This window comes from Eurypyga helias, unplaced genomic scaffold, assembly GCF_000690775.1.
Source record: "Eurypyga helias isolate BGI_N326 unplaced genomic scaffold, ASM69077v1 scaffold41556, whole genome shotgun sequence".
Classification (NCBI taxonomy): domain Eukaryota; kingdom Metazoa; phylum Chordata; class Aves; order Eurypygiformes; family Eurypygidae; genus Eurypyga; species Eurypyga helias.
The window spans coordinates 7,458-21,464 of NW_010255452.1; the positions used below are offsets into that span (position 1 = coordinate 7,458).

The 14,007-nt window shown below is 33.8% G+C and overlaps 1 protein-coding gene across 1 annotated transcript in view; it reads left to right on the forward strand.

Moving 5' to 3' along the window:
• Window positions 1–1,153: 1,153 nt before the first annotated feature.
• The window catches only part of LOC104510923 (diacylglycerol kinase beta-like), a gene marked incomplete at both ends in the record, with an annotated part of 29,288 nt that continues 16,434 nt past the window's right edge, over window positions 1,154–14,007 (forward strand). Inside the window, 6 exons of the mRNA XM_010153326.1 lie at window positions 1,154–1,307; window positions 4,162–4,197; window positions 5,823–5,963; window positions 11,156–11,205; window positions 12,718–12,792; window positions 13,342–13,461. Of these exons, the coding sequence (XP_010151628.1) occupies window positions 1,154–1,307; window positions 4,162–4,197; window positions 5,823–5,963; window positions 11,156–11,205; window positions 12,718–12,792; window positions 13,342–13,461 (576 nt within the window). The remainder of the gene's footprint in view (window positions 1,308–4,161; window positions 4,198–5,822; window positions 5,964–11,155; window positions 11,206–12,717; window positions 12,793–13,341; window positions 13,462–14,007) is intronic.

The window sequence follows — 14,007 nt, forward strand, 5'->3', positions numbered from 1 at the left end:
TATCAATTTACTTGGATGGTGATACAAATCCTTTTGCCATTGTGGTTTCTTTGTGTATAAATGATAAAGTAAATGTTAGTGACTTTATTGTTGAGGAAAAACATAAAGTTTGTAGCCTGAGCGGAACAGTGTATGGTTTTCCGAAGTGACAGGGAATTGCTGCAACTCTATGATGAGACAAAGATAGTCCATGTCCAAGGTGATTATTTGCATTTTATGCCCAGTTTGAACCTTGTGGAGGCAGTAAGTTTTTCAGTCTCTGGTATTTTTTGATGTTCAATGGGTAAGATTTTTAAAAGTTTCACTGAACTTCTTTCTCAGTTGAGGTGTTCTGGATTAGAAGCGTAGCATAGATACCCTCTTGCCAAGTTTGCGTTCCTAATAATAATGACTTGCATAAGATCGGTCAAATTCTGCGATCTGTGTTGCTGGTGCTTAAGAAGAACAGTGCTACACATTTAAAATATTACCCTGGGGCAGGTAGGTCTTTGTCTTCATGAGAAACACCTTATTTCATGTGGAAATAAAAATATCTTCTTCTCATAAATACAACTGAAAAAAAGTCAGAGGGAGAGAAATCCCTACTCCAAAGTTTTGAAATGATATTAAAGTAATTGTTAAAATTATTTTTACTGTAACTATGATTCCAAAGGCACTTAGACACTGAAAATTTTGCAAAATGTGTTGCTGTCTAGGAAAAGACAAGAGGCCTTCAATTTTCTGAAGTGGGCATCCAAAAATCCCCTGCTTATTGTCTGCCTAATTATGGGAAAAGCTAAGACTTGCTAGGTATATCCCTGTGAGCTCCCTAGGTACCTTTGGTTGCAGTTTTATATGTGTTGTTAAGCCATATATTAATCAAGAAATTAGAAACAATGGAATTTGGTTTCAGGGTCCTGGTACAAGTGCTCTGAATTTACTCTGGGTTATTTTACACTGTGCCCTGGGCTGTTGTAGCAATACTGTGAGTTTTCAGAGTAATGCTTAATTCAATAATCAGTCACGCTCAAGAATAGGCCAGGCTATATTTCAGAAATCAGTGTTTTCAAAGTCAGTCTAAAATTTTTGTTAACAGAATATTATTTGATGGATTAGCATGCAAGTTTTTGCTAAATGAACAATGCAAAATACTTTCTTCTTCCCCCCACTGTAGACAATTGATTTAGAGGGATTCAGGCTGTTCATGAAGACTTTTCTGGAGGCAGAGTTACCGGATGATTTCACTGAGCATCTTTTTACATCATTTAGCAACAAAATCTCACACTGCAGCCCATTAATAAAAAACAAATCGCAGCACCTTCCTGGAGGTAAGTAGTAAAATCAAAGTAATAAAAGAGCTGAAGTTTCCCTCCCCCTGCTATTTTACTCTCATAGCTGCAAATATATGGAATTCTAAACTATATGTATTTATTTGTTGTTCTGATATTTTTGAAATTGAAGAAACTAAGTCAATCAAGAACAAGAAATATTGTGAAAAGAAATCAATTAAATGGTTTTGTCTTTTTTAATTCACAATAATGGTCCAGCTGAGACACCAAGTGGATGGTCTTTGTCATATTAATGCTAATTGGGTTGCTATGGTTACATGATCTTGCTGCCTACTCTACTGTATAAACACTTAGAAACCTTCAGAGCATCAAAGGCAGGAGGGTCCTGCCTTTGCTTTACAGTTTCTGTGCCCAGTTACTGCTGCTTCCTTTAAATGTCTAGGTGTGATACTGCCATTAGTAATCCTACATACTTAGCAGCTACTGATATTTTAAATGTCCTGTAAGTGTCAACAGTATTTCTTTTCCCAATGTAAGGGTCGTCTTTAAAGAAGTTTGAAATTTTCATGCTAACCTGAACTTTTTTATTAAAAGTGATTTTGACTTCAGAGGATGTAACATGTTAAAATAATTCCATGCAAAATAGTGTTAAAAACTGTCAGCTTACAAAGTTGTAGAAAATTTTCGAAGAAAATTTGCAGAAGAAATTAAAGGTTACCTTCCTAATTTGAAATATTTGGTTTTAGCACTTGAGCAATTTGGGGACTCATCAAAATACAGTAACTAGCTAATTTAGTGAAATAGATTGCATGTTTTAAATGGCTGGGATAACCAAGCGCTTAGAGCAAGTTACCAAATGGTTTGATGGGTCCTTAATCACTTGAATTCTTTATATGAAGATTAGATCTCTTGAAATTGCAACTCATCCAGAAGTTTGAATTTGGTACAAGTGCTACTAGCTGAAATGTTACCTCTTCTTGCAGATACCAAGCATTAGATTTCCATAGATGCCTTAGTGTACAATACTATTTATAGGGTTTCTGATAACACCCATGGAGTCTGACCTGTTTTTTTCTTTTTAGTGCATGCTGTTCTCAACTATGTTAAATAGATAGATTTCAGTTATTCTTCTTTCTTGAAGTTTATAGTAGCTGTTATTTTCACTTCTTACCTTTATATTTTCTGGAAAAAATACACCAACCAACTGACCAAACGAAAAAAATCTTATTACATTATCATCTTTTGTTATATAACTGTTTATATATATAATGTTCATTAACTGTTATTAGACTTAACCAAAAAACCATTTTCTGCTAACAAATCTTGCTTAGCACATCGAGAGTATGATTTTTTTTTTCTTTTTCATTTGAAGTGAGTTCTTTAGGTACCTTTTTTTTATCCTTTCTAATCAGAACTGCCATGGACCTATCTCCTTCCACAAATATCTGTTGTGTAAATCTCCAACTTCTTGGGCTTTTGTTATTAGTTATCTAGACTGGTTCCATGTTCAGAGCAGTAGGCTGAGTAGATTATGGTGTAATTAGTTGTGTGGAGTACTCAAACCCCTCCATTGCTACTAATAACTCTGATACATACTTACTCGCAGGTTTGGGTAAGTCATTTAGACCAATGATTCAGGTCTTAAAGGTGCTTTGCAACAGAATCTCTAAGGGTATGTCTCAATGTATTCTTTGTTGTGTGCTGCATGGTATATTTTGGATGTCATAAATTTTCAGCATTGCATTTTTTTCAGCTATGAATATAGATTACATTGTCTATAAAATCTCAGCAGCACAGTTTCATTTCCACTTCTGTTACTTTCAATTTTTTCTTTGAAGTTTTCATCAACAAGTAACATCAACAATAAACACCTACTCTATTGGCCACTAAGAATTAGTCTTTTACAATTTATGCTTTTTGTTTGAAAATTCCAATAGCAGCTGCCATTTAGTGATGCAGATTTATTTATTATGCTGTATTTTTACATATGTTGTCTGAGTACTATTGTATTTAAAAATCATCTTTTGTCATTCTATTGTTGTATTTCTATTGTATACCTATTGTTTTGACACTTCATATGTAGAAATGGTAACAGATGTTTTTAAGTCATTGTCAGGTTTACAGCAAAATTCTGCCCAGTATAAGCCCAAAACAGGTTTTTTTCATGTTCACTGTATTTTCTCTAATAGTTTTTCTTCTTATGTGTGGTAGAAATTTAATAATAATTATAATAGTCGTAATAATATTCATCATTATTATGGATGCTTTTGTTGTTGTTTAAACTGTATACTAAGATTCTTACTTTAATTCTACCTCCTAACATTTTTTATTCCTTTACTCACTTTTCCCAACTTGTAAGTAATCTTCATTTTTTCTTTTAGTAAGGACATTAAACATAATATAACGTGAGACCATATTAATAGTCTTCCATATGTATTTAGTGTATAAGAAGGACACTGTGATAAATTGCTATATCCAAAACGTGCTTGGAGAGAAAATTCAGTTCATGTTATGCAAAAGTTATTTGTGCTTGAAAAGATACTGTTCATATTATAATGCAATTCCATGAGCTTTAAACTACATGTTACATCTTTATAATTTCTAGCATGTAAAGGGGGAAGGTGTGCATTGGTACACTTTGATGTGCAAATGAAAATTACAGAAACCTTCAGTTTAGGATATTTACTAATTTTTAAATGTTATAAATAGTGGAAAAGCCTGACCATACTAGGAAACAAATTTGTCAGAAATGTTTGACATTCTTTTGGACAATGGAAAGATACATGAGGGCTAGAAAAGGAAAGTAGCAGGGTTCATATATCTCTCTGGTATGTCCATTTTTAATTTAATGTCTCTTTGTCCACTCATGTCTGTTTAAAAATTGTATTTTCAGTTAAAGTGTCTGAAGAGAAATGGAAACAAATGCCAGGTAAGCAGCAGCACTGTTAGACATCTGTAAGTTAGCACATTGCAGCCACCCCTCTCCCACCTCTCATTAAAAATACTTTAACCTGGATCTTGCAGGTGGTGATAAGCTAGAAGATCCCTTAAAATTTTTATGCGTTTTCATTTGGATAACAGGACTTTACATTTTTGAGATGAGTTAGCCGATGTTTTATACTACTTCTTATTCTGTACATAAGATTATTTAAGACTGGAATGTGAACCGTTTGTGTAACTTATGTAATTAAAGCTAGCATCTTAATTAACATTTTATAGTATCTTAATTTTAGGGGAACTTAACTGACATGCAAGCTCATTTAGTAGAACATTGCCCTATGAAATCTTCTTATTTGTTTAAATATTTACTTTTAGTGTTTGTTATCTGCCTGAAACCATGAACAAGAACTTGATTCAAAGATACGTTTTCTATATGTCAATTTGCTCTTATTTACTGATTATTATTTTTTTTAGTGTGTACTTCAGTAGACCTTTGAAAAATGTCTTCAGATTATTATGAAATTTTTCAGGACAAAAATAGGGGGGAAAAAGCCGCATCAGAATTCTCTTTTCATTTGCTACAGTAATTGCTTTGTCCAAGACAAGTAGATAAGAGAAATTATATATGCAGGTTATGTGTGCAATGATAAATCTATTCTGAGTTAGTTAAAGATAATATTTAAGAGCAGTAAATGCTTTTGTAAATTTTCATCTTAAATGTGACTGAAGTCAGTGAGAAAAGTAACAAACTTGTAAAGAAAGTTTTATAACTGCTTTCTTTGTGTTGTCCTGTCTTCCCCCATTTTTCCTCTATTTATTGGTCTTGCAGATTCCAGTAAAATAATCAGGACTGATTAATATTCTCTTGAAAGAAAACATTTGGCAATGATGAAACTTGTATTCCAGATGGTACACTGGAACTGCTCTTGGTCACAATGTTTGAGCAATTGCTATGAACCTTATTTAATATTTATTATTACTATTATTTCTATGTTTGTTTTCATAGTATTCTGTGGCTAAGGCTTCCATATTTTAAATATGTGTTGCTCTGACACACATGTGTCTTTGTTTTGGGAGGACTACACACTTGGGTATTACCAGAGTTTTCTTTGATGCTAAAACTTAAGTTACTGTAGCTGGTGTTAATCTATAAGTTATATGAAGCTTCTACAAGGAAAAGGAAGCAGTTGAAGCATTGAATCATAGAATCATAGGACAGGGTTTATTTTAATACTTAAATTAACATGTAATGTAACGGAATAAAAATATTCACCAAATGTTTTTGTAGTCAGATGACATCATATCAACACAAATCGAAAAACAACAACAACAAAAGCACACACACAAAAAAGGGTTATGCCATTCCCATAATTAATTTTTTTCCCCCAATAGTTTTCTTTATCAATATATTATTTTAAAACCTCACTATCATTCAAATTCTGCCTTTGCTGGATAAATTATTAGCATGAATTGTTTAAAACTCCACATTTATATTTACATTAAGAAGTTATCTGAGATTCACATAAGACAAAGATGCATGTATGCCAGAGTTATGTTTTCATTTTCTGCTCATATCATATGTTACGAGTAACAAAAGCTATGTGTCATTTCCAGGTCTGAGACTTAACAAAGGTAGCTCTGCATCCCGACCTCCTACTCCTGCCAACTTACATTTACCAGACATGATCCAGCTGAAAGATATTGTTTGCTATTTGTCACTGCTAGAAAGAGGAAGACCTGAAGACAAGCTAGAATGTATGTTCTTTTTTTTAAGTTAATTCTATATATTTATTTCAATAAGTCATCAAAAATTCTGTTTCTACATTTTCTGAGTTTAAGACTCAGTTTTGAGTAGCTGAATTATAAAAATATGGTTCTGGGCGACCATTATTGCAGAAATATCTTTTATTCTTGCCAGTAATATTAATTTTGGGATATTTTAATTTAATTCTTTCTGTCTAGTACACACTTAGATGGGGAGTAAGAATTATACATTCTGCAGTTAAAATAATCCTTTCTATACTGTCATCTCAATGATTTTCAGAACTGAGAAAAACAAATATACTGAGGTTGCTTAGAAATACATAAAAGTGGTGAGTAATCTATAAAACCAATCTAATTCAAACAAAGATTATTTGTTAATATAGACTGTGATCTCTATAATATTAGTGAATACAGGAAAACCAAGAATGATTCAAGTCTGCAGCACTGTTAGAAAGGAATCACTTTTTTCTTTTTTTAATTAGGCGCCTATTCATTAAAGCCCAACACCTATACCTGTTGAAGAAATAACTGAGACTTTATTATGCAAATTGGAGAGAAAAAAAAGGAAACCACGTTTCCCTATTATGCAATTTTAGAAGCCAATTTTCCAGATAGTTAAACAATTAATCCAATCTTACGGTCCTTACTGAGAGTAAATATACATTGATGTACACAGCTGGTCAGTCTTATAAATGAACTGTGGGATCAGGCTCCAATACTGTATGGAAAGCAAATATGCAGTATGATAGGAAACAGTAGGCTGCTTCTGACAGAATAGGAAATTCTTTACAAGGTTACATGACCACATGTTGTTGAAGTATCTTGATGTTTCTTTACCTGTAGTTAGCTTACAATGACAACTTTGTACTGTAAGTTCACCGATACAAAGCTTATAAAGAGGCTATCCCCAAATTTGGTAATACCAGATTGGCAGCATATGATTAGAATATGAGGATGTATGTGTGAATGTACACTCAGAACACAAGCAAGGAAAACTAAAATACCAGGATTGAATTCAGCTGTATAACCATTTCATGGTAGCAAGTTATGCAAGCCTTATTTGAGCTCTGAAAAGCTCTATGCACAAATCATAGCTTGAAATGGAGATCAGCTGCCTCCCCTTGTGTCAGGGATTGGTACAATTGAAAGGGAGAGAGAGAGAGAAGCAGATGATTATTTTAGTGTAGGGGATCTTCCATGAAGTTTCTGCAATAGAAGCTGCGCAAGCAAAAGAATATGAAGGATTTAAGAGCAAGAGAACCTGATCTAAGGAATGTATTATATGTTTTTTATATTCAACATCATTTGCATTTACTACATATAATTAAAGACATGGTTGTTATATAAGTTTAATCTCTTCTTTGCCATGCGGAGTTGAAATATACCATGTATTGTCAGTTTTTGGTGTCTAAATTTTGGCTTATACTATATCATTAATGTGTAGAATTCGCTGTTGATTTTGGTTGAATCATCCTTATAAATGAATGCTGTAGTTTAACCCTTTGTCTGAAATAATTTTATATCTCCTGTAGCTGTAAGGTAAATTTATAAATTAGTAGCAATGGAGTGAAAAGGGAAAAAAAAAAAAAAAAAAGAGCTTATTTTGGAGTTGCCAACATTAATATTAATACTAATCTCAAATCATGACTTCTTTTCTGTGGACAAAAAATGGAAACACTCTGAATCATAGCTGAGTATTTGGAAACTTGGTTCATGACAAACAAAACATGGAAGCAATTGTTTCAAATAAAATCTGATATAAGCTGGAGGAATTTTTAAGATAAAATACACTAAAGGGAAAGACTGTTTAGGTTTGGATCTATATGATATATGTGTTTTCAGAGATTTACAAGTATTCCAGCAGATAAATGGATTCTCTAACCTATTAACAGTGTGTTACTAGAGATCTTAAGGACTATGAACCTCACTTGTTTGACATACTCAGCATATGTATTATTCATAAACTATATAAGCTTGAATATAAAGAATATCACAAACTTTCATAGTAGAGATACATTGGAAGAATTTAAGTTCTCTTTTTAAGATCATATTAGAAGTAGTTCAAGGTGTATCTATATCATTAAGTACCTCAACCTGTACACTTGATCCATAGAAACACTTTCCTGCTTTCCATGTTGTTTTCACATGTACCAGGCTTTGCTTGTTCATGTCCACACTATGATTCTTGAGAATGTGAGAAACATCCTTTGTAGATATACAAGGTAAATAGGCTGGTACTTCCCAAAAAATGCACAGTGGTGTTCTGTAGCTCAACTTTTCTGAAGTTATTTTAGCTCACAATTACATGAGGCTTTATCAGCACAACCTATTCTTCAATTGTATGAGTTTTTATCAGTATAACCATAGACACCAGACATGTCTTGTGAAACTGAGGCAATATGAAGGGTATTAGACATAAATGGTGTGGATGAAGCGTACAACCTCCACAGGTATCATAGCTTTACAAACATAATATACTTCCAAGTGTTTAAGCTTCTCTCCACTATTATGAACACAAACTCCAAAATTATGAGCTGGGGTGTGTGTGTGTGTGTGCCAATTTCCATTATCCAGACTCTCTCCAGGTTATTCTGTTTCTGTTCCTTCAATACCAATGAAATCTTCAAGAAAGCCACACTCTTCTCTTATATTTGCAGTAATGTGACTAGCTATAATCTGTGGTTTTGCTATATTACACAGCTTTTGGACACAGGCTTCTGTGGAGAGTGACAAGCCTTTACACTTTTCAAAGTACATGTGCTGGTGCAAATAGAAACTGCATTCGGTGCTTGTTTGTACATGTACTATTAAGAATTAATTCCCCAATTTCTTCTCAAAAGAACATGATTTTGAACATCTGAAATTTCTTGGGTGTCACCTTTTGTCATATGCAATATTAGAAGTCCAGAGGTTGCAGGTGAAAGTGTAGCGTTGCAGCAACTGATCTCATCTTGGTAATATTATTTTAATATATTTTTAATTATTTTAAAAAGGTGTGCAATCTAATTATATAAATTGAGTGTCCAGTCAGTGCAACAGGTAAGACGATGGGAAAAGAAATAGAAAAGATTGTCTTGGACTCTCTAGTTTGCATCAGAACTTGTTCAGGTTTTTTATATTTTTTGTTTGTTAAGTTTTTTTTTCTCCTACAGCATGTAAATTAGCAAGAACATGAATTATTTAGCAGGGTGTGAATAGAAAAGGGATTGCATACCACACCAGTAACATAGATTTTTCAGATCCAAGCCAAAAGCACAGATTGAGCCTTTTCACATCAATACATCTGTAATCGAAGAGACTTTGTTTGCTGTAAAGGTGAAACAGTTATAATTATGTTAATTTCTGGTTTTAAATGATGTATTAGAACTACTGTTCATGATAAAGGAAAAAAAGAAGGTTGTAAGCACTATTCCTCTCAAGTGTGTAAAAATCAGGAAGATGGTTTCATGATAACTGTGGAATATTCTTTCAACCAGTACATTACAATCACAGAGGAGGAAGGCGAACCAAATGATTTGAACTTTATCACCGAGTGATTCAGTGATTCATCCCTATGGAAACTGTGAATGTTTAATGGTACCTTTGCCAGATAATATCAGCTATTTTGCCCTGAGCAGCTTTGGTAGAAGCCATACTAGTAAGGGCAGTACCAATCTCTGGTAGCTTTTAACATTATTTCTTTTACACTGAAACATTTCTGCTATGTAATTCACAGGCAAAGAAAGGTATTTTTATAACTTTTCTTCACCTATAACTAATGAATAATGGACCTTTGTAGCTTGAAACAGTGTGTTACTATAAATATCTTCAATTTCTTAGTACAGCTCTTAAGATCAGTGCCATATAGTGGCAAAAAATCCTGAACTGGTAGAGAGATATAGTACTTACCTTTTTTGCCCACAGTTAGGTGATCAACTTGGGAATAAGATGGGGGGTATAAGAGAAGCAAACCAGTCCATATTAGAGTTAAATATGTTTTGCTGAATGTCAAAAATAATCAAATTTTTCTGAACTTTACTTTCTAACTGCTAAGAATTTTCTCTCACTTCTCTTGTATTACTTCCTGAAAACTGTGATAAGCTTTGCTTGCAGAATTTATTGAACTGTAACAGCATTTACTGTGGATCTAATGTGGTAGGATTTTTCACTGTTGAATAGGCCATATGTTACGTTTCCAAAAAATATCTGACAAGACTGTTTGTAAGCCGATTGCTCGGGTTGTGCAGTCAAGGCATTACTGTGTCCTGGAACCACCTGTACATGGACTTTCTTCTAACTCCTTAGAAAATAGGTCTAGGGGGAAGAAAATGAGCACTTTTGAAGGAGATGCTGTTAAGATTTGAGAGCTCTAACAAACTGTCCCAGAAATTAGAGACAAAAAATGAGTTATTCATAGGTTTCTGGTTTTCAGCTCTAGCCTTTTAACAGTATTCCTACCAAAGTTTCAGGCTTCTTTCTGCTCTGCAATCTGATGCAGTATTTAAACAGCTGATGGAAATACACTTTCAAATTGATGAAGCAAGTCTGGTCCTGGGAGGCGTCATACTGGCAGTCTGTGAGGAATGTTCATTGTTGGATTTGGCTGATTAGATACTTCAAGTAATAATCCTCTGTTTCATTTAGCTGGTGAGAAAATATTTCTAAAGCAAAAACCCTATTGAATAGTCATAGCTGCAACCAAGGATGTAAGATAGTATTGTAACTTAAGCAGACTTATCAACAGTTGCATGATCAGTTGTGTATCATCCTATATTTGGCGACATGACAGAGTCATTTGGTGATACTTGCCATGAATACAGATCATCTCTAGGAGGAACCAGAATTAAGTTCACAGACCAAATGAGCTGTTTGAGTGATTATGTGGAAAAGGTACAATTGCCCTGTCCTGCTAATACGTCTCATTGGAGGCCCTGTGGCAGGGTAGTCACTGAGGGAACCTCTCACACAATGCAAAGTGTTCGATGGGTCTACAGTTAGTGTCATTGTTAAAGGAAAATGTGAATGTTTGCCCTTTCTTTGAAACTCAGGTTTGGTTTTTTTGTGTTTTGGTGTATGGGTTTTTGTTTTGGTTTTTTTTTGATTTGGGTTTCTTTTTGTTTTGGTTTGGTTTGGGTTTTTTAATGAAATAGTGTTGTTACTATGTTTTCTAACTGAGTTTTCTTCTCTTATTGTTTTCTTTTTAGTTATGTTTCGCTTATATGACACAGATGGGAATGGATACCTGGATAGTTCGGTAACGTTATTTATGTATTTTAATGCATTGTAAGAGTATGTCATGATGGCATACCTATAGAAAACTACATTAATCCAGATCGAGTTTACATTTACCCTGAATTAATAGAAGCAGTATAAACTATAGTTGATAAAAAGTCATCCATTTTGAAAGTAAATCTTGTTTTATTTTCTTTTAGGCTGCTACTCTTACAACTGTATAAATTTTTAAATGCTTACACTACTATTTTGAACTCCTATACTCTTATTTTTAATTATATTACTGTAGGAGACACATTAATATGATTCCTAAAATCCTAGTATGCTGCTGAGAGTTGTCTATGAAAACACCATTTATGAAGGTTTCATTAAAAGGAGAAAGTGTGAGAGTCACACAGTGGATATTTGTGGACAGATGTCAGAACATCCATGCTGTTATTTAAAACAGAGGAACAGTATTAAAGATGAAGTTTTAAGGAGCAACCCAACTAAACGTTTTAAGGAAAATCATAGATACAGCAAGCATTTTTTAAAATGTAACTTTTTTTTTTTTTCTTGTAGATAACAGAAATAAGTATTTTTTGACAGCTTTCTTTTTTGGTTTTGGTTGTTGATTTCCCTCCCCCCCCCCTTCTTTTGTATCTCCCTTAAGTAAGAGAGCATAGAGTGGATTGGTAAAGAAGAGGAGGTGATTCCCATAAGTGATAGGGGAATAGGAAAGCTAAGTCCATAGAGGTGTAGAGTAAATACTGTATCATAGTTTTAGGCAATACAAAATATTAATTAGATAACTAGTGCATAATAAATACATATGAGAATTCAGAATGGTTCTAGATAAGCTATTGAGCATGTTTACAAACCAAATTGTATATATGAATATGGAAGAGCACTAATGATTGTATCATAATTTTAGGCAATACAAAATATTAATAACTAGTGCATAATAAATACATATGAGAATTCAGAATGGTTCTAGATAAGCTATTGAGCATGTTTACAAACCAAATTGTATATATGAATATGGAAGAGCACTAATGATATGTGATCAAGGGAAATTCCAGCACTGTAATGGTAAGAAAATGTCTCTGTATTAGTTTATACCGTAACTTTCTGCCTTATTTCCATTAGAATGTTATGAATTATACAATTGCTGTCAAAAAATGGTTTGTTAAGGTATTGGAATTTAAAGGACTTCACATTATTATATTGCAGTGTGGACTTCAGATCATGAAACAAATGGTCAAATGAACAACTAGGAAGGAAGAATCTATTACTGCTTTTCAACCCAGAGGCTCTTTAGGTTATAGGGCTGCATTTCACCTCCCTGCATACTTTGACATCCATGCCTGATGTTTTGCTAGTGAAACAGTTTCACCCAAGAGTAGGCAACTGTCGGTGTAAAGGGTTTGTCATTAAGAACATTGATGAAACAGTGTCAGTGAATGCAGTATGTTTGAATTGTAACTAGCCTTCAGCAGAATTTGTCTACATAATGGTGCATTAAATATTGTCATTCTTTTTCCTTCATCTGTAGGAGCTGGAAAATATCATTGCTCAAATGATGCATGTTGCAGAATACCTTGAATGGGATGTTACTGAACTGAGTCCAGTAAGCATCCATTGTACCACAAGTTTTTAATGTTGCGAGAGATGCCATTTGATCATTTTGTGATACTTCATGTCAACATGTGATTCCATATATTAGTGAGATAGAAATATAACAACATAAAAATAATAATATTCTGTCCTCCATTATGACACTGTCAATTAGCACTTTTATGAGGCTTTTTCTGCATAAATGTGATCTGTGAAACTTTTTTGATACAGTTTAAGGCTTTTGTTCAGAGCATGTAGTAAATAAACATAACACAAAGGTGTTTTCTCTGAAAATTTTTTAAAATTAGCTCCCTCTTACTTGTATTGTACATAGTAAGTACACAGGGGGACACAACTTGGTTTGGGAACTTTAGGTGATAATAAAATGTAAATAGGAATATGACACTTCATTTTCTGAACTGTCAGTGCTTCTTTTCGTACAGTTGCTATAAAAATAATATTTTGCTTCGTTTTTGCATACGGATGAGGGCAATGGAGATCTGCACATCTTCTTGCTATATTAGAATATGGAATTTATGAGATTTTTCATTAAACTGTGTAGATCCTTCACGAAATGATGGAAGAAATTGACTATGATCATGATGGCACTGTTTCTCTAGAAGAGTGGATCCAAGGAGGAATGACAACAATCCCGCTCTTGGTCCTACTGGGGTTAGAGAATGTAAGTGTTAACCTAAGAGTGCCAAGTTTCTGCTTTCATGTCATCTGTGACCCACAGATTAGTTTCTCTGTGGTCTGTATAAAGAATGGGTTTTCTTTTCTTTACTATGGTGAATGACAAGCAAAGAACAGAAGTGTGTCTTCAAAATCAGAGGTAACTGTTTGAAGCAACACCAAATGAGCCAGCTCTGGAGCTGGAAGCTGTAAAAAGCTGATTAACTTCTCCTTTTAATAACATATTTTTAATTCCTACTTGCGGTAATATCTGTTGAGAGATTTTACAGCCCATGTGTATGTTACAGCGGGCTTGGAGCAGTGTCTAGGCTTCTCAGCATGGTTCTGTGTTATGTGACTTAACTATACAGGGTCACAGAAAAATCTTAAGTTGGAAGGAACTTATGAATATCACCCAGTCCAGGCTCTTATTAAAGACAGGGCCAGAGATTGTGTTATGCAGGGTCCTGTCAAGCCCAGTCCTGAATAATTTCTGTGAGGTGGATTCCACCAGTTCTGCAGTTAACCTCTCCCAGTGTTAATTGTTCTCAAG